The sequence below is a fragment of the Staurois parvus genome, unplaced genomic scaffold (genome assembly GCF_062004578.1).
Source record: "Staurois parvus isolate SC_StPar_1 unplaced genomic scaffold, SC_StPar_1.0 ptg000232l, whole genome shotgun sequence".
NCBI lineage: Eukaryota > Metazoa > Chordata > Amphibia > Anura > Ranidae > Staurois > Staurois parvus.
This window is the reverse complement of record NW_028318028.1, coordinates 6,245,275-6,266,323: the sequence shown is the minus strand read 5'-3', so window position 1 is coordinate 6,266,323 and position 21,049 is coordinate 6,245,275. Positions and strand designations below refer to the sequence as shown.

The 21,049-nt window shown below is 40.6% G+C and overlaps 1 protein-coding gene across 3 annotated transcripts in view; it reads right to left on the bottom strand.

Moving 5' to 3' along the window:
* LOC149460293 (major histocompatibility complex class I-related protein 1-like) overlaps positions 1-21,049 on the bottom strand; it is a 125,518-nt gene that overhangs the window by 49,035 nt on the left and 55,434 nt on the right. For all 3 annotated transcript variants that reach the window (XR_016313087.1, XM_089679827.1, XM_089679828.1), the window contains exons 4-5: positions 19,170-19,433; positions 1,599-1,877 (exon numbers count right to left, since the gene is read on the bottom strand). Coding sequence is in view for 2 of the 3 variants with exons in the window: in XM_089679827.1 (XP_089535953.1) it covers positions 1,599-1,877; positions 19,170-19,433 (543 nt within the window). In the remaining variant the exon portion in view is untranslated. The remainder of the gene's footprint in view (positions 1-1,598; positions 1,878-19,169; positions 19,434-21,049) is intronic.

Sequence of the window (21,049 nt, the reverse complement as noted above, 5' to 3'; positions counted from 1 at the left end):
TTATTTTTTTGTTAAAGGGAAACTTATCCTTTGAAGTATATCTAAACCCAAAACCAAAAATGTATTATGCTGCAGACTACTAGTCTTAGATGTGATGGCTACATTTGTTTTCTTTTTTTCAAGATTCTTTGCTTTATTTTTACTTGGCAATTATATCACTCATTTACTGTAACTATGGGGGATGCTATGATTATCACCCTATGCTGCACTCCTGATATAAACTGCAAACATGTCTATCTCTTAATTTCCTCTACATGGAGACCATGGTAATTGGTAGTTTTAGCTAGATTCATTAAATTGGCAAAAGTATTGGGACGCCTGCCTTTACACACACATGAACTTTAATGGCACCTCAGTCTTAGTATGTTTCAACATTGAGTTGTCCCACCCTTTGCAGCTATAACAGCTTCAATTCTTATGGGAAAGCTTTCCACAAGGTTTAGGAGGGTGTCTATGGGAAGGTTTGACCATTCTTCCAGAAGTGCATTTGTGAGGTCAGGTACTGATGTCTGACGAGAAGGCCTGGCTCGCAGTCTCCGCTTTAATTTATCCCAAAGGTGTTCTGTCTGGTTGAGGTACAGGCCAGTCAAGTTCCTCCACCCCAAACTCACTCATCCATGTCTTTATGGACTTTGCTTTGTGCACAGGAAGGGGCCAACCCAAACTGTTCCCACAAAGGTGCATTGAACTTGGTGATATAAGGCTTGGATGCAGCTGCCCGGCCATGGAAACCCATTCCATGAAGCTCACTGTTGTTGTGCTAATCTGAAGGCCACACAAAGTTTGGAGTTCTTTAGCTACTGACTCTGTAGACAGTTGGTGACTTCTGCGTACTGTGTGCTTCAGTATGTGCTGACCCCACTCTGTCATTTTACTTGGCCTACCACTTCGTGGCTAAGTTGCTGCTCCCAGGTGCTTCCACTTTGTTATAACACCACTAACAGTTGAGCGTGGAATATTTAGTAGCCAGGAAATGTCACGGATGGACTTATTGCACAGGGGGCAACCTATCACGGTACCACGCTGGAATTCACTGAGCTCCTGAGAGCGACCCATTCTTTCACAAAAGGTTTGTAGAAGCAGTCTGCATGCCTAGGTGCTTGATTTTATTTACCTGTGGCCGTGGAGGTGATTGGAACATCTGAATCCAATGATATGGAGAGCTGGCCCAATACTTTTGGCAATATAGTGTAGCTAGAAAGAAGGATATTCTTTGATTAAGCTCACAGGAAGTGACAAGAACACTGCATTCCTTGGGAAGATCAACAGGTATTTTATGTATTTGCTGAAAATGTTCTTAGCTTGAAAAAAACCTAATGCAGACACCACACCACTACACAGACTATAAGTTGCAATATTTTAGTTTTTTCTTTTTGAGTTGAGTTTTCAAAATAAATGGAGTTATACTGGAATCAGGAAGAATTTAGCAGGCTTGTTGTCTTTGTAGTGGGCCAGGTTCTAATCTAGGTAATGCCAGATTGTGTTCACAGACTGAAATCTGAATTTGTTGTTTCTACAGATATACTGTACTTTTCAGAATGGGTCAAAGACACTTCACAGAGGGGTTGTGTTTTATTGTGAATATAATGTATAATTACCTTTTTTCTCCAGCTCTTTTCTTCCATATTGGATATATTGTCTCAACTTTGGAATACAGATATTCTCCAGATAATTCTTCCTTCTCTCCCCAGCTCTGCTTCCAGGGCTGTTCCATTCTTGTGTAGTGATCTCAGCCTTGGGCATGGTCGGGATATAGATCCATCTCTGTGTGTCCAGGTAGGCAAAATCTCTCCCATCATACCCAATGTGGCAATACCCATTAGTGCTGCCATCATCATTCAGCTCACAGCCAAAAGTCACCTGGAAGCAATGGACTCCTGCATAATTCAATAAAAAAAAATGTTACACAGGCACAGAATAGGTTGCGTAATGACTGACATGACATGTATACAGGGGTGTATTTACCACAAAGCAAACAAGGCATTTGCCTAGGGCAACATTTTTCAGGGGGGGCAGCACTGCCCCTCAGAAGAAGGGACACACTCGGCATAGGGAACCTGGTGGGTTTCGAGAGAGGCTGTGGTGTTCATGACGGTGTATGCACAGCCCGACTCTCATTCCCGGGGATGTCCGGAGCTGTGAAGGTGAGTGTCTTTCTGTCTCTCGCCAAGGGGGATGGTGGCTGGTTTATGGAGGGCAGTTGTAGTTGAAGACTCTCTCAGGTGGGAGGCAGGGGTGTTGTTGGTCAATGTCAGGCTCTCTCTGTGGGGGGGGCGCCAATTTTTGTGTTGCCTAGGGCAGCATGAAACATAAATACACCACTGCATGTATACACATGTATACACATGTAATGTGTTCTAGTTCAGACATGGAGAGGTACCAGTAAATTTCCACATTTAAAGGGAATACATTGTGGTTTAATGTACATTTTCTTTCTTATTATTATTATGGTCGAGACTAAAAACAAAAAAGTATATGTTTAATTTTTCTCAAAATAAAATGTTACACCCCCACAGAGGAATGCGGACCCGCAGGTGGGTGCCATTAATCCTAACGCCGCCCGCACTGGATATCGCAGCTGTTCTGGGAAATTCTTTTCCCGTGCAGCCTGCAATTTAAAAAAAATAGTGCTGGGACTTCTTTTCTGTGTGTTCCCTGGGCACAGCAGCCCATTCAAATGAATGGGCTCTTGTGTCCGCGCAAATCACGTCTCGCATGGCCACACAGGTGTGAACCTAGACTGAGAATTCTTTGTGTGTTTTTTTTTTTTTCTTCTAGGGTAATAGCATGGTGACTGACCCAACAAAGGTATTACCTGTTTACTGTTGCAGAATTTTTTATTTTTTTTTCATTTAGCATGGTGTTGATTATCCTATCACTATAGACAGCTTCTCACATGACGACATATGCAAATCATGAGAGACTGTTGAAAAGCTATAACCTGTGTTTGCTTCAACCATTCTAAGCTGTCACTGGACATGTACAGCAGGCAATCAGAGGTAGCTGGATGATTAGTCACATAGTTTATAAGAGGGTTCCCAGAAATGCTAAAACAAGAGATGTACGAACCTTGCAGGAAATCTGTGGTCACGACATATACTTGCGTTGGGTATAACCTCAGCATTGTAATAGCAATACAAACAATAGGTATTTTGACAGTCCATCATAAGAAATTCTCTTTTCTTGCCTTGAGTGCTGCCTGTCTGCTGGTCATCTCTTTCCACAACTGCTGGATTCTCTGCATGTTTTTCAGAAGCTTCTCTGTTCGTTCCTTTAGTTCACTTTCCACTTCTAAGGACTAGATATCCCAGGGTACCTTGTTGCTGCAGTCATTGGTTGGTTCTCTTTCCTGCATTGACTCTGCCTTCTGAAAGGTCTCAGAATCTCTGTAGTTGAAATGTGAGACACAGCAGTACAGATTCTCTGGGCATAGCGAACATGTGTCACTGTAAATGTGTGAATTTTCAGAAAATAGGTTTACAAACTTCAAGATATTTCAGATTGGCAAGAGGAGAAATAATTGAAGTTCAGTGTGGACATGAATATATGATTTTAAGTTTTGACCATGCATACACTTTTAACCAGCGTTTCTCAACCTTTTTAACAGAAGAACACTTGAAATTTCTTTCCCGTCTGATAATTCCTATATCTACAACTCATGATGCATTCGTTTTGATGGTCAGTGGGAAGAATGCTCCTTACACTTGTCGTTGGGAAGGATTGCCCCCTTACAGGTAGCTGTCTAACCCTGCCCTAGGGTTCCATAGAACCCTGGTTCAGAAACCCTGCTTTAAAGCAATGGGTGGAGATGACCAATGAAAAGTGGGAGCAGATGGGTCCTAGCTATCTATCTCAAAAGCTGGCTGAAACTTGCTCTTCAGAGAGTTCTTTGAGCGGTATACCTTCATGCAGGTTCCTCTGGGCCCCTCGTACATTTCTCATGACTGATCAGTACGGTTTACTTTGACAAAAACAGGGATATTTTTAGGTTTTTTTGCAGACAAGTTAGGTCAAATGTTTTAATGTTACGTAAAGAGCTTTTCTCCACTTGCCAAGATTAATGATGTTAGCAGCATTTTGTATTAATAACTCAACACTGGTAAATGTGTCCTGACATTTCTCATCTCCTTGGGACTTTCAGAAGGGTTATAAAAAAAAAAAAAAGATCCTACACTATATCTTTTGTACCGAGTAGAATTGGTCATAAAGCCATATATGAATATAAAGCTGACCATAGATGGAGGAATATCATTGACTTTCCAATAATCATTACCCTTGAACTTGTCATTCACTAAGCTTTCACGTCTGCTAGTTGAGAACACATTGGTGGTCTGTTCCCCTGTAGTAGGGTTCAGTGGTCCTGGCTTTCCTCTGAATCTTCTAGGAGCTATGCTTCCTCTTAGAAGATGTCAACCTGAGGGATCACTTCTGTAGGTGCCCCCCCTACAGTCCCTGATGCTTTTGATTGTGCCATATGTACAGTGATGATCACTGAAGAGATTCACAGAGTAGACAGTGAGGGTCTGAAAAAGACACTTTCCCCTCCTCCCCTGTATTTTAATGACGTTTATTTTATAGAACATCTTTTTAACCCCAACCTTTTCTGCAAAATCGTTCATGACGGAACAATATTCAAAACTTTTCCTCCGTTTGTTCTTGTTTCCTGCAAAGCAAACCTGTTACATTTGTATTGGGTAGAGGGTGATCGTTAAGTTGTGTATAAAATGATTTATCTTGAAAGCCCTGATATTTATATCCAAAGCTATAAAGTACAAAGCTTTGTACTGTTTACGGTTGTTTTTTTTCCTTCCAACTTTATTGAAATGTCACAAAATGACTTTCAGCTCTGCTCCACAGCATGTTGCAGTATTTTGTGCTGCGTAAAATCCAACCTGTCCTTCTTCCTTGACTTGAATAGTTTGGAGTTGCATTCTTTAAATATTGAATCACTTGGCTTGAATCGATCTGATTATCCAGATGAAAACCTGCTATATTTTCATTGCAACACGCCCACCCAAATCAACTGCCAGCAGCCATTTCCATTTTAGCTTTTGTCTTTTTTTTTCTTTTCTTTTTTTTCTCTTCTAACTAATCCCTTTAATATTGCCTGATTTTAGCCTTTACTTCACATTTATGTTAGTAAAGCCAGAGTCAAAATCAAAGTATATTTTGATTGCAACCTTGGAAGCAAATCTGCCATTTTATGCGGTTATTAATCTTAGTGGTAAACTGGATTTGTCTGAATTATTATTATATTTAGCTTATTTAAGAGAATTCAAAACTGCAGTACATTTTAAATGTGTATATTCTATATACATATGTATATTTTATTGAAGACTAACTTAAGATGTTAGATTTTTTTTTCTATGTGTTTCCTTTATCACTTGGTGGTTGGATAATGATCTGTAGGTCAAGAGGGTAAAGGAAGGTTTAAAAAAAAAAAAAAAAAGACCTTTTCTAAATATATATTTTCATCAGGTATCTATTGATTTTATTGCATTACTCCATCTTTTTATGTCTTGATATTGGTAGATAGGAGAGTGAAACCAACGTAATAAATTGTGTTAGCTCACCTGGTTAGTTCTGTCTGTATGGTGTCGGGAATTTTCCTTTTGTATACAGTGAGAATTGCTCAGTTTTGCTTGTTGTCATGGCACATAGGTCTACAACTGCCTCCATTTCTGCAAACAAAAAAATTTTTTTTTGAACAGTAGAAAATACAAAAGCCAGTACAAACATAACTGACCAGGATAACTGATGTATGCTATTCACAAAGTTGATTTTGCTGTCCTGCTTTTACACTGTTTAATGTCCAAAAAAAAAAAAGGTGGAGTAAGGCTTTAATATCTTGTTTGCTTTTGTTTTAGGGGCTTCACAGTATTAGTCCACATTAAATATGACTATATTAACCTCATTTTCTAACTTAAAAAATGTATAAAAAAAGAATGAAAAAAAACTATTTGAATGATATTCTTGGTCTTGGGTCTGTAGTGAAATGAATGAATTTTCTTTTCATGTGGCTCAGATAAGATGTACTGTATTGTGCTTTACTCCCGGGATATTTTCAGATGTTTAGTGATATTACCCAGTGAGATCTGTTTGTGCATTCAGAGTTTGTGAATATGCTTTGTTCCTACCTACATTATGTATATTTGTCCAGATATGCAGTGTCAACATGACGCAGTCAGCTTTTTCACCTGTATAGATTATTGGGATACTATACTTGCACATCTTACTGTTGGCATTTTGTATATTTTTTTCTAAATCCAATATTTCACAATAAAATAAAACTTGATTAAAAAAAAAAAAAAAATAAATAAATAAATAAAATGTTACATATTACACATATTACATTTTGTATTCTCATTTTGGGTCAGCAAGATGATCTTTAGGTTCCTTTTCCCATGTCTATCGATTTGCCTCTCTGTTGTAAAAGACTGTTGCTTACAGACCTCAGTAGATACTACGAGATGATACAAAGGACTTTCTTGATGACATCCAATAATCAGCAACACAAAATATCATATAAAACTTGTATTTATTTGCTGGACCTTTAACTATTTTAACTTACTGAACATCAACTTAATTGTACTTTGATATGCCACAGGAATCAAACCACCATTCTGTCACATGGTATAAATCAAGATTGCAGGCACCCCTTTGCAAGAAAGAGGTAGCCTGTAAATAGTAACTAATAAAATATAACATAAACCAACATAACTGATTTTCAATCACCCAGTGGAGACAAAAAAATCTTCATATTTAATTGGCTAGTTCAGGAAAGAATGACACCAATAATATAGATCACAAATGAAAAGTTCCCATAGTAGATGGACAGGCCATATCTATGTTCTGCCCATCCAACCCAAATAACCTGGGGGTGCTGCTTCATGTGTCCTTTAAAAATGGTCACTGTGTTCCCAATATACAAGTGTCAACAAATACATTAATTAAGCAAGAAATTGAACACATGCCATAGATCGCACCCAGAGTAGTATAATATAATATGTGCCCCAACAAAGATTTATTAAGCCAATGCTACAGACAATATGTAAGTCAAACTTAAAGTGTTACTAAACCCACAACAGTAAAAATCAGTCTGTATATGCAGTAAAGCATGCTTGTTATACTCACTGTGAACGCAAGGGGTTAATCCTCTGCACTGTGTGAAAAGGCTATTTGATCGTTTCTTCTCTGCCCCTCCTCTTGTTCAAATGTCCTAGCTGATAAGACAGACTGAACCCGAAGCCCTTCTGCACATGCTCAATTTGGTGTGTATTGCTATAGAAGCTTTTTTTTCTTGGGAAGGTGAATGTGATCAGCACTGGGTTAATCAGCACTGTTCAGACAGAGGTCAGGGGTTCTGCAACCTCCTAGAGTAGAATGAAAACTCCTCTTACAAGCTTTAACCAGTGCTCTGCTGAACACTGATAAAAGTCACAAGACTGCTCTAACTGCTGATGAAAAAAGGTATTTAGCAGTTTATATTTACTAAAATAATTGCAGATCCATCTTTTGTGTACTGTGGGAGACCAGATATAGTGAATGCCGGGTCCGGAGAGACCGGATATAGTGAATGCAGGGTCCGGGGAGACCAGACATAGTGAATCCAGGGTCCGGGGAGACTGGATATAGTGAATGCAGGGTCCGGGGAGACCAGATATAGTGAATGCAGGGTTCGGGGAGACCAGATATAGTGAATGCAGGTTCCGGGGAGACCAGATATAGTGAATGCCGGGTCCGGGGAGACCAGATATAGTGAATGCACGTTCCGGGGAGACCAGATATAGTGAATGCCGGGTCCGGGGAGACCGGATATAGTGAATGCAGGGTCCGGGGAGACCAGACATAGTGAATGCAGCGTCCAGGGAGACCGGATATAGTGAATGCAGGGTCCGGGGAGACCAGACATAGTGAATGCAGGGTCCTGGGTTTAGTAACACTTTAAGTAGTTATCCTCTGCTAAGATGTCTAGTTCCTTGCCTTCCTACACTGTCCACAGGAGAAAGCCACAATCATCTTTATATATGCGATATAAGCCCCATTTGTGTTTATGTTATTGTGTGATTTAAGTGGTGATTTAAGGAAGGAATTTTTTTCCCAGCAGGAGCAAATTGGATCGTGCTTCGATGGGTTTTTTTTTTCCTTCCTCTGGATCAACTTTTTTCTATGGTTAAACTGGATGGACTTTTGTCTTTTTTCAGCCAGACTAACTATGTAACTATTTTATCATATGATTTTTTTATATGCAATAAATATAACTTTTATATGATTTATTACTTTGAGATTGTTGTATGGCACCTAGAAAGTTCCTTATACCTTCTTATACCTTCTTATATTATTTCTTGAGTATGTGTAGGGATGTGGTGCCATCATACACCCACCGACATTCCTAAAAGTTCATTTACTGACCTCAATATCTCAAAATAAAATATTGCCATAAATATTGCCTGACAGCCGAACGAAGCAGGAAGCGGCCTTGATTGGCTCTCCTTTATTGTAAACCAGAAGCGATGGCCTGGTATCACTTCCAGTTTACTTGGAAACTTTTGGCACCATTTTTAAAAATTTGAAAGCACTTAGAAACACTGATCTTGGTGTTTTGAATGCTTTCAAATGCAGAGGAAGGATTTGGGGTTTTATAGGCCCCAGATTTTTCCACAGAAAATACTTGTCAGGTGTCTATTGCTGTCATAGGGATGTTTAACCACCTCCCGCCCGGCCGTTGTATATAAACGGCCGGACGGTGGCACTGCAGGGTCGAGTGGCTGTTTATAAACGGCCTCCCTGCACCCTGCTTGTGCGCGCAATCCTTCGGACACAGTGGAACACCAATCGTCGGACGGGACCTCTGTACGAGATCCCTATTATGTGATCACTGATTGGCCAGTCAGTGATCACATGCAAAGTAGTAAGCAAGATGTCACTTGTGACATCATTGCTTACTACGTGTGAAATCTGTGAATGATCATAGAGGTCACATGGTACAAGGCTATTCACAACAGCCTTTTACCATGTGACAAGCTGTGACCAATCACAGCTCGCTCAGTAGTTTTCAATGGCTGCAAGAATGCAGACAGAGAGAAAGAGAAATGATTGATTTTACATCCTATAGGTGTAAAAGCAATCAGTGTAAAAAAAAAAAATCCTCATCACCCCCCACAAGTAGTACAGTGTCACCATTGTGACACTGTACTGCTAGGATGACAGTATGTAAAAAAAAAAATAATAATATTAAAAAAATAAAGTAAAAATGTAAAAAAAAGTTTAAAAATTATCATTTTTGGTTATAAACTAACTTGGCTTATTTTTTTTTTACTTAAAAGATAACAGAATAAATGTTGGCCTAGATTTATGATGAAATATTATTTATTTGCAAAATGTTATAACAAAAACACTTTTTTCAAATCTTTGGACTTTTTCATTTACATAGCAAAAAAAATAAAAATCCCAGTGGTGAATAAATACCACCAAAATAAAGCTTTATCTGTCTCAAAAAAATGGTACAGTGTTGCATGACCGTGCAATTGTCATTCAAAGTGCGATAGCGCTGAAAGCTGAAAATTGCCCTGGATAGGAAGGGGGTAAAAGTGTCCGGACAGGAAGTGGTTAAGTTCCTTGTGACAGTAAAAAAAGTGATTAAAAAATTAAAGTGACAGTGTAAAAAAAAAATTAATATTTAAGGAAAGAAAATTTAACTGACCCTTCCCCCCTGTGCTCACGCACAAAGGTGCGATTTCTGAAGACTTCATTGCTGCTTGTGCAGATTTACAATGATTTCCTGCAATTTGCAGTGTGATTTCCATTATATTCTATATATGTGAAATCGCAACAAAACTGCAGAAAAAGACATGCAAGAACTACTTTAGAAATCGCAGCAAATTGCACATGTTAAGACACTGACATTCACATCCATTAGATGCGATTCTCAAATTGCACTCAAAATCACACTGGTATGATCAGGCACTAAATCTAAAGTGGTGACCTGTAAAGGCTTTAAAGTGTCGCTAATTAATAGTTAAATTTTACATGTTTGTCGCTATTGCGCAGGCGTGCCCAATTTTAATGTGTGAGATGTTTGGTATCCATTTACATGGCGTAAATAAAAAATGGGTTATGTATTGTGTTCTTTTTCAATAAAATTCATAAGAGTGCAAAACTCCCAATTTATTCTCTATTAAATTTGGCTCTTGCACCTCTCCTGCAGCTGTACCCCACTCGTCTCTGCCTCATCAGCATTCAGAAGGAGAGAGAACAGAACTTCCCACGTCAGATCCTGTGCTTCTCTGTGCAGCCTCAGCGCCCCACGTTGCATTCAGCAAACTCTAGCAGCTGACGCCAGACCTCCTCTGGTCCTCCTCCAGACCCTGGACTTTCTCCCTCCCAGCTTGTCCCCCGGCTTCTTCCTGGCAGCTGGACAAAGTAACTATGATGTAAGGGAGGGTGGGGCACTCTTGACATCTGATGTAATGGAGGGTGGGGTGCCCAGGACATCTGGTCTTACAGATACAAATGGCCCTTTGGAGGCAACCGTAATCGGGATGGGGCCCGTGATGAAATTGAGTATGACACCCCTGCTCTAGGGCCTCTGCTTTAAATGTATCTAAATTGGTGGAATTGTCATACTAAACCCTGAGTTGAATATCAATTTTGACCTGAATTGTTTTTTTATCAGCAATTTCTAAAATAGGTGGGGCTAAGGTATATTGTCAGGTTATGTTATTGCTATTCTGGGTAGATTTTTTTTTTTAGGTGGGTTAATTTATTTATGAAATACTATAGTCCTTTTGGTATTTTACTAGCTATTTTTGTTTTATTTTATTATTATTATTATTATTATTATTATTAGTGTTTCATTTGTAATTGTGTTATAAGTAGGTGCTCACCATGATTATTTAATCCCAAATTTTGTTTTGCATCTATTTAGTTATGTGGATAGCTGCCAATCATTCTATTTTCCCCCATGTTGTAAAGAGATATTGATGTTTCATTTTGTTACTACTTTAAATATTTTTATGTGTGGTCACAAACCTATTTTATCTTCTGTAGGTTTTTTGAGTTTATTGTATCACTATTTACCTTTTTTTAGGATCTCTGGTTTAGAGGACTGATAATTTTGCCTATTAGATTTTAATGTATACTTGTTTCATTTATATACTGTATATTTTTATTTTATTTTACATACATATTTATACAGTATGGGCGGCACAGTGGCTTAGTGGTTAGCACGTCTGCCTTGCAGTAAATGGGTCATGGTTTCAATTCTCGACCATGGCGCCTCCTGCATGGAGTTTGCATGTTCTCCCTGTGCTTGCGTGGGTTTCCTCCGGGTGGTCCGGTTTCCTCCCACATTCCAAAGACATGCTGGTAGGTTAATTGGATCCTGTCTAAATTGGCCCTAATATGTGTATGTACGAATGTAAGTTAGGGACCTTAGATTGTACACTCCTTGAGGGTTAGGGACTGATTTGAATGTTCAATATATTCAGGTGAAACTCGAAAAATTAGAATATCGTGCAAAAGTTCATTTATTTCAGTAATGCAACTTAAAAGGTGAAACTAATATATGAGATAGACTCATTACATGCAAAGTAAGATAGTTCAAGCTGTGATTTGTCATAATTGTGATGATTATGGCTTACAGCTCATGAAAACCCCAAATCCACAATCTCAGAAAATGAGAATGTTACATGCAATCAATAAAACAAGGATTGTACATAGAACAATATCGGACCTCTGAAAAGTATAAGCATGCATATGTACTCAGTACTTGGTTTGGGCCCCTTTTGCAGCAATTACTGCCTCAATGCGGCGTGGCATGGAAGCAATCAGCCTGTGGCACTGCTGAGGTGTTATGGAAGACCAGGATGCTTCAATAGCGGCCTTCAGCTCTTCTGCATTGTTTGGTCTCATGTCTCTCATCTTTCTCTTGGCAGTGCCCCATAGATTCTCTATGGGGTTCAGGTCAGGCAAGTTTGCTGGCCAATCAAGCACAGTAATCCCACGGTCATTGAACCAGGTTTTGGTGTTTTTGGCAGTGTGGGCAGGTGCCAAGTCCTGCTGGAAAATGAAATCAGCATCCCCATAAAGTTCATCTGCGGGAGGAAGCATGAAGTGCTCCAAAATCTCCTGGTAGACAGTGGACCAACACCAGCAGATGACATGGCTCCCCAAATCAACACAGACTGTGGAAACTTCACACTGGACTTTAAGCATCTTGCAGTGTGTGCCTCTCCATTCTTCCTCCATACTCGGGGTCCTTGGTTTCCAAATGAGATGCAAAAGTTGCCCTCATCAGAAAAGAGGACTTTGGACCACTGAGCAGCAGACCAGGTCTGGTTTTCTTTAGCCCAGGTAAGACGCTTCTGACGTTGTTTGTTATTCAGGAGCGGCTTGACAAGAGGAATACAACATTTGAAGCCCATGTCCAGGATCCGTCTGTGTGTGGTGGCTCTTGATGCACTGACTCCAGCCTCAGTCCACTCCTTGTGAAAGTCCCCAACACTTTTGAATGGCCTTTTCCTGACAATCCTCTCCAGGCTGCGGTCATCCCTGCTGCTTGTGCACCTTTTTCTTCCACACTTTTCCCTTCCACATAGCTTTCTATTAATGTGCTTTGATACAGCACTTTGGGAACATCCAACTTCTTTTGCAATTACCTTTTAAAGCTTTCCCTCCTTTATGGAGGGTGTCAATAATGGTTTTCTGCACAACTGTCAGGTCAGCAGTCTTTCCCATGATTGTGATTCCTACTGAACCAGACTGAGAGACCATTTAAAAACTCAGGAACCCTTTGCAGGTGTTATGGCTTAATTAGCTGATTAGAGTGGGACACTTTGAGCCGAGAATATTGCACCTTTTCACAATATTCTCATTTTCTGAGATTGTGGATTTGGGGTTTTCATGAGCTGTAAGCCATAATCATCACAATGATGACAAATCACGGCTTGAACTATCTTGCTTTGCATGTAATGAGTCTATCTCATATATTAGTTTCACCTTTTAAGTTGCATTATTGAAATAAATGAACTTTTGCACGATATTCTAATTTTTCGAGTTTCACCTGTATGTGTAAAGAGCTGCGTAAATGGACAGCGCTATATAAGTACCTGAAATAAATAAATACAGTATATACTATATATGAGTGAACTAATAAATGACAATGTTTTGAAGGACCCAGCCATTCTCTTAATATTCTTTTTAGGACTTTTCTTGCCCTCTGTTATTAAAACAAAGTGGGCAAGAAGGAGAGAGAACACACAAGCCTAAGCTCCTCAGTTTGGTAACTTTGTGCTAGCCATCGCTCACATGGGCTCACTCAGGTCTCTCATCACTTTCATCAAAGGGAAACTACTTCCTATCTCATCAGATGGCTTTCCCTGTGCACCCCTGCTACATTGAGTTTGGATCTATAAAGGCACCCCATAACTTTTTATGGGCGTGTTTCCAAAAGTGCTATCTGCTTCCTTTTCTTGGGATCACTCTAATCATTTTACCATTAAAGTTACCAAGTACTCATTAGAGTTGATATACTAAAGGCAAATAGACTGTGTACTTTGCAAAGTACAGTTGCACTTTGCAAGAGCAGTTGCTCCACAGTTTAGTTAATGAGCAGAAGCCCTGCTGACATTCATCAGCCAATTGTGTGCAAGAAAAATGTTTTTTTTTAATTTTCCTTGCACGTGATTGGGTATCCTTTGAAAAGTGAAGCCTTATCTCATTTACTAAGCTCTGGAGTAACTGCACTTGCAGAGGGCTTGTCCACATTGCAAAGTGCACAGTCTATTTGCCTTTAGTAAATCAATCCCATTGAGTTTTCTCTAACCCTTTTCTCTTTACCTTTGAGGGGCTCATGTTTTTGAACAAAATATGTGTGAGCTCTATTATTGGGGTTACACTGATCTCTCTTTGCAGTCTATGTATGGGAACCCTTTTACTCTCCAATTTTGTGACCTGCTTCGCTTCTCTTTTTTTGTACACTTGCTTGTTTCATTCTGTCAGTTTCATCACAAACATTCCCATATGACTGCAGGAACATACTCGTCTCTTTCTGAAGGACAGACAGATTGTCTTACCATTCAGAGGTTTTTAAGTCAGGTGCCACTGTTAAAGATTTCAGCCTTTTTTCCAAACTTTCTTTCTGGGCAGATAAGCTATTCAAAGTTTCCACTCCCTGGCGATTCTTGAACTGTGGAAAATCTTTCCCCAAACTATGCTCCTTAACCTGTACAGGGCCTAGTCTTGTGACACTATTGATCATTACATGTCACCTTTATCCATATCATACTGTGAGACATTAGGTTGCAATTTCACACTCTCACCATCCTTAACTGGAGGCGCTTCATTTACCACATAAACCTTTGCATGTTCAGCCTTGGCATTATTACCAAGAGTATTTTCAGTGTCAGCAGACTGTACCAATACACTCTTATTATAAAGTGTAAGCCCCCTTGTCTCACCAGAGGGGCTTCACAGTGGTCCTGGGCAACCTCCAGCTTCAACACACAGAACTCCCCGGAGGTTTCTAGGGACACCTCTATGACCTTTGATACCATTGCTAAGGGAGATCTTTAATGCATTTTTAACTATATTCATAGCAACATTTTTTATCTCTAGTGAGTTGCACTAGCCCATTACCAACGTCACCATCATCATTAGCCAACACAATAGAGTATTGTCATATTCCTTAGTAAGCATCACATTCAGTTTTAACACTTGCCCTCCCCTTGGACAGGGCACCAGAGGTGTATTTACCACAAGGCAAACAAGGCATTTGCCTAGGGCGGCATTTTTCAGGGGGGGGGGCAGCACTGCCCCTCAGAAGAAGGGATGGAAGAAGGGACACATGCATTGGTCATTCAAGCGGCCGACGTTACCAGCAATGGTAAAAAAAAATCGGCTGATTTTCATCCCGTCTACAGTCGGCAAAAAGTGTCCCTGCAGAGAGCTCTGCTATTTCTTTGACAGTGCTTTGACATTTATAGCGGTTGCAACAATGTGTTTATTTGTATCCATTTCGGATGCAGATGTTTTTTTCGGAAACAAATAGATACATTGTTGCAACCGCTATAAATGTCAAAGAAATAGTGGTGCTCTCTGCAGGGACACTTTTTTCCGGACTGGAATTCCTCTTCTTCTTCATCCTCTTCTTCTTCTTCCTCTTCTTCATCCTCTTCTTCTTCATCCTCTTCTTCTTCCTCTTCTTCTTCATCCTCTTCTTCATCCTCATCCTCTTCTTCATCCTCATCCGGTTCTTCATCCTCTTCTTCTTCTTCCTCTTCTTCATCCTCTTCTTCTTCATCTTTTTCTTCTTCATCATCCTCTTCTTCGTCCTCATCCTCTTCTTCATCCTCTTCTTCTTCATCTTTTTCTTCTTCATCACCCTCATCCTCTTCTTCTTCATCATCCCCTTCTTCATCCTCTTCTTCTTCCTCTTCTTCATCCTCTTCTTCTTCACCCCCTTCTTCATCCTCTTTCTTCTTCCTCTTCTTCATCCTCTTCTTCAATCTCTTCTTCATCATCCTCTTCTTCATCATCCTCTTGTTCTTCTTCATCCTCATCCTCTTCTTCTTCCTCTTCATCCCCTTCTTCATCCTCTTCTTCCTCTTCTTCATCCTCTTCTTCATCATCTTCTTTTTCTTCTTCATCCTCTTCTTCATCCTCATCCTCTTCTTCCTCTTCATCCTCTTCTTCATCCTCATCCTCTTCTTCATCCTCATCCTCTTTTTCTTCCTCTTCCTCGTCCTCTTCTTCATCCTCTTCTTCTTCTTCTTCATCCCCTTCTTCATCCTCTTCTTCTACTTCTTCCTCTTCTTCATCCTCTTCACCCCCTTCTTCATCCTCTTTTTCTTCTTCCTCTTCTTCATCCTCTTCTTCATCTTCTTCAATCTCTTCTTCATCATCCTCTTCTTCATCCTCTTCTTCACCATCCTCTTCTTCATCCTCATCCTCTTCTTCATCCCCTTCTTCATCCTCTTCTTCTTCTTCTTCCTCTTCTTCATCCTCTTCTTCATCTTCTTCATCCTCTTCTTCATCCTCATCCTCTTCTTCTTCATCCTCTTCTTCTTCTTCATCCTCACCTCTGTGTGTTCACCCGGTGCATTTTTTTGGAAAGGGTCAGGGACTGTTTGAAATGCTAACGTTGCGTTTTTGATTCTATAGAATTCAATGGAGACACTACAGAAAAGTATGTAGTGTGGTTTTGATGCATTTTGACACTTTTTTTCTGCCCAGCAAAAAGCTGAAAAAACCCCCCAAAATGCATCAAAAACACATGTGCAAAAACACAAAAAAATCACTGCAGAAATGGATCAAACACAAACTGCATAGGTGTGAACTGAGCCTAAGTGAGTTTAATTGCCACCTTAATCAGCCACAGAACCTGTGTAATTAATATGTGTTCGATTTTAAAGGGATGAGGTGGCAACCCTAGGTGTTGCCATCTTCACTTGAGTATGTTGAATCTCCTCTGTTGGACTTTTACTGACCCACTACCTCCCGTGGACATTGGATGAACTTACAACAGGCATCTCCATCTTTTTAGCACCCTCAGCAGGCTCAACAGGAACTTCTTTACTGTTGCCAGGGTTGACTGTAAACACTTTTAAAATGGCAAATGGGCTTTCAGGTAAAGTCTTTTGCCCATCAATGTTAACTCCAATGGTATTCCAGAACCTGGGACAAGTCATCATACCATGCACCAAATGACCACATTCTAAACATGGTACTGGACAATTTTTTTCCAGGGAGTTTCCTTCCTGGTGACTCAGAAGCTCACTGACGGTGAAGCTCAACCACATCTTTCCTGCAGCTCCTCCTTCCTGTTGACACACTTTCTCCCATTGCTGGAGGAGATGGCACTCTCCCAGCTCATATCCTTGTGGTGTTGCAATCTTCTGTAGGCATCCCCCTTCTCATACAGTCCACAGGCCTGATGTCATTCCTACAGGCAATTGCACTCCACATGTGCTCTTGGTCAGCCTCTTGCTCCCTCTTGGCACTCAGAATGGACTTCTCAACTGTAGGCACATATCTCTGCTTGACCATGCTACTCTGCACTGTAAGCAGGGTCAAATGGAAACTTGAATACCACATGCCTTGGCTCACTGCATCTCGGACAGCGCACTTGCCTCATCTTCACAATCACTCCACAGCACTGTTGCACAGTTCAGTAAAATGGAGCACTGTCTCTTTAAAAACTTCTTTCCTCTTGCAGATTCTCCTCGCCATGGAAAGCAGCTCATGCAAGCACATGGACAGAAACACAGTTCATTTAACAAATGAACTCACTTCTTTGCGGGACCTCCAATTCTACCTGATACAATTCTTCACCTTATGTTGGAACTAGTTTCAAGCGATAGAGCTTTAAGGGCACAGCCACTTCCGTAATCTTCATTTTAGGCCTTTTCCTGCCCACTTTTATTAAAAGAAAGTTCAACAAAGTTCCAGAAATCAAAATCAATGCTTTTTTTTTCCTTTTTGCGGGGGTCAGGAATCTTGATTAACGTGCCTCTGCATTGCTGGATACCATGATTGATTATACGAGGGATGTTCAAGTCAAACTGGGACTTTTAATTTTATAGGTATAAAAAGGACTGCTAGCATGCATTAGTAAGTGGAAAGTGTGTCCTATTACTGATAGGTGGAACAGATGTTGCGGGCCATTCCAGAGATCATTTTGTAAAGTGTTTGATAAGACGTTGTGCTCAAGTTTTACAGTTCCTTGGGCATCCCATATACCCCTAGACCCATACAAGTTATTAACCCTTAACCCCTTCACGCCGGCCGCACACAAATGTGCGGCCTCCCGGCGTCTGGGCCTAGACGCCGAGCAGCCGCACATTTGCATGCATTTAACAAAAAACATACATTCTGAGAGCGCGCACCCTGCTCACTCCCAGCACACATGTCTGGTACTCACGGAAAGGTCCCGGTCTGCTGTTTCGATCAGGACCTTTCCCGATAATGTGACCGCCATGACGACGCATCACGGCGGTCACAAGATACCCAAACCTCACCCCGCTCGTCCTGCCTCCCGGCTTCTGAAACTCTTAAAGGGCCGGGAGGCGCCGGCGGGAAGGGGTTAATAAAAACAACAAAAACAAGCTCACGGACTGTTTTACTGACTCCATGCAAACATGTGGAAAATGTGTTTTGCCCAAACAAAATCCAGCGGTCCTCAAGGGGGTGAGCACTACATACACTTCAAATAAAGTTTGTACACAACTGAAAAAAAAAAAGAAGCCATGTGATGCATTGAATTGCACACCACACTGCTCCCTACTGCAGCCAGGAATGGACAGCTAGAATAAAATAGAGCAGCGCTAAAAACTGACAATAAGTATTTGCAATGACTGAAATATGATACAATATGAACAGTCTGTGCAGTTGTAAAGTGCCAAGTGACTGGTAGACTCAATGGTGGTGCTCCGTGAGTAATAGTTGAATTGCGCACTCACCAGAAGTATAATAATACGCATTATGTATTATATCCAGAGGTATCCTCATCAGGTATAGGTCTGGTCTAATCTGGTAATCCTCCCTCAGAGTAGTCATCGTCAGGTGCCCAGAAGTCAGGATTATTCAGATCCAAGTAGTAAGAGGTCCCTATTTATAGGATGGATGAAGCTGTTTACTAACAGAGAGTCTTCCTCCTCTTGGCAAGGACTCTGTGAATAAATACTCCTCTCCGGGAGTCAGGGAAGGATGCCCATAGTGTAGTATTGAAAATATTATGTTTATTGGTTAAGAGTATGTTTGCAAACAAGCAGGAGCTAAAAAAAGCATCAGGGTATAGAAGTGAAACTAACCGTAGGAAATCAAAGATGGCCCCGGGCCTCCACATGGCTCCGGCGGCGTAGCGTCACGACGTCCTGACCCCTCCTTATGCGTTACATGCGCACGCACTTCATCAGAGGAGGAATGGACAGCTGCTGGAGTAGTACATCGCTCCAACAGCTCTCCATTCCTATTTGAATTCACTATTATAGTTGTCACTTAGGGGGGACTGGGTCCATGTTAGTTCTGTTGAATAATGAATATACAGTTTGAAAGCACCAGGCATATCTCCTGTGCTCTGTTTCTAAATCACAAGCACATAAACAAAACGATAAAACATACAATAGCACAGGGTTATATGAATATATCATCATATTTAGCCAGATTCTCACCTCGGGTCTGGTTCAGGTGACTCATTGTAGCCTTCACACTGTACTTACATACAGGTTCCATGCCTTTAAAATCCAGTGTCTCTCTTTCCCAGTATTCGGGTCCTTCATTCTCCTCCATCCACAGAGCCACAGGAAGAGCCATATGAGACTCACTGTTGTAATTTACAATTTCTTTATCATCCAGGTATCCAGATACAAAGAATTCTGGCTGAGCTGATCTTTTATGTGAGAGTACTGTGTGATAATACCGCAAAGTGTGACTCTCTGCGTGAGAAATGCAGACTGTTACATATCACCGCACACTGTGAGCGACATTACTTGTGCTATGTTGATTCTGGTTTTCCAATTCATATAGAACATTGTTTTAACAAATAATAAGGCTAATGTAGGCCATACATGGTTCGAATTCCAAATGATTTTTCGTTCGAAAATTGAAACGTCCTTCGTTCTGTAATCCAATGATGCCACAAATTATTTCGAAAATAGGTCATTTTTCACGAATTTTCCAGCATGCCCAATAAATGCCACGAAAATTGGCAGATGCCATTGCCCCACTAATAGAGCGAAAATCGACCAATTTTTGTACGAAAATTGTTCAGAATTCGAACCATGTATGGCCTGCATTAGTTCACCTAACTACAATGACCATTTAAATAAAACAATCCATACAGTAATAATACAGTATAATCATCTGATATTCAATTCTGTCATCCTCATACTCACCTACTCACCAATCCAGAGAGGTGGCACCATCCCCTACCTGGTTACACCCAGCACCAGCCAGCTTCCTGTGAGCCTGGCATTTCCAGACTTCACCCCCCCCCCCCTCCCCATCCTGGGTTCACAGGAGAATTCCACAGAGAACAGAGCCACGTCATTACGTGTTACAAAATGCTGATATAAAAGAGGAATAAAGCTCTCCTGCAGTAAAACACAAAATGTTTGAGCTTTACTATTCTGACACATTAACGTGGTATTAAACCCAAAAAGCTAAAATTTTTTATATTGCAGCTTACTAATTCTTAAGCTCCATGCACACGGGGCATTTGTAATAATGCTGGTAGCATTAGCTGTGTAAAGTCAAGTTAAAAACGCAGGTTTTTGAGCGATTTTTAGCTTGTTTGTATTAGCATTTAGGCGCATTTTTCCATGTTTGATTTTTTTAATTAAAAAAATGTTTTTTCTTTGCTCAAAAAAGTCCAAAAATGCCGGTTTTCCGCGTTTTATTACTTTTTTCAGCGTTGTGTTTTTACAACTAAAAAACTCCTCTAGAAACCCACTAGTTCTGAGTTTTTTTTCCAGCCCCAAAAACGCCCCTGCCAAAAAAACACCTATTATTATTATTACTGTATAATAATACAGGATTTATATAGCGCCAACAGTTTGCTCAGCGCTTTACAATATAAAGGGAGACAATATAGCAAGGATACAAGAGGGTTAGGAGGGCCTGAATGTCAGGGAAAGGTGGGCCTAGCCACGGCGCATAAACGGCCTCCCTGCACCCTGCTTATGCGCGCTCCCTGGGACACAGTGGAACACCGATCGTCGGACGGGACCTCTGTGCGAGGTCCCGATCATGTGATCACTGATTGGCCAATCAGTGATCACATGCAGAGTAGTAAGCAAGATGTCACTTGTGACATCATTGCTTACTACATGTGAAATCACAGAGATCACATGGTACAAGGCTATTCACAACAGCCTTGTACCATGTGAAAAGCTGTGACTAATCACAGCTCACACAGTAGTTCTCAATGCCTGCAAAAATGCAGCCAGAAAGAAGGAGAAATGATTGCTTTTAAATGACCGCCTTTAAGGGTATAAAAGCAATCAGTGTAAAAAAAAAAAAAATCTTCATCACCCCCCACAAGTAGTACAGT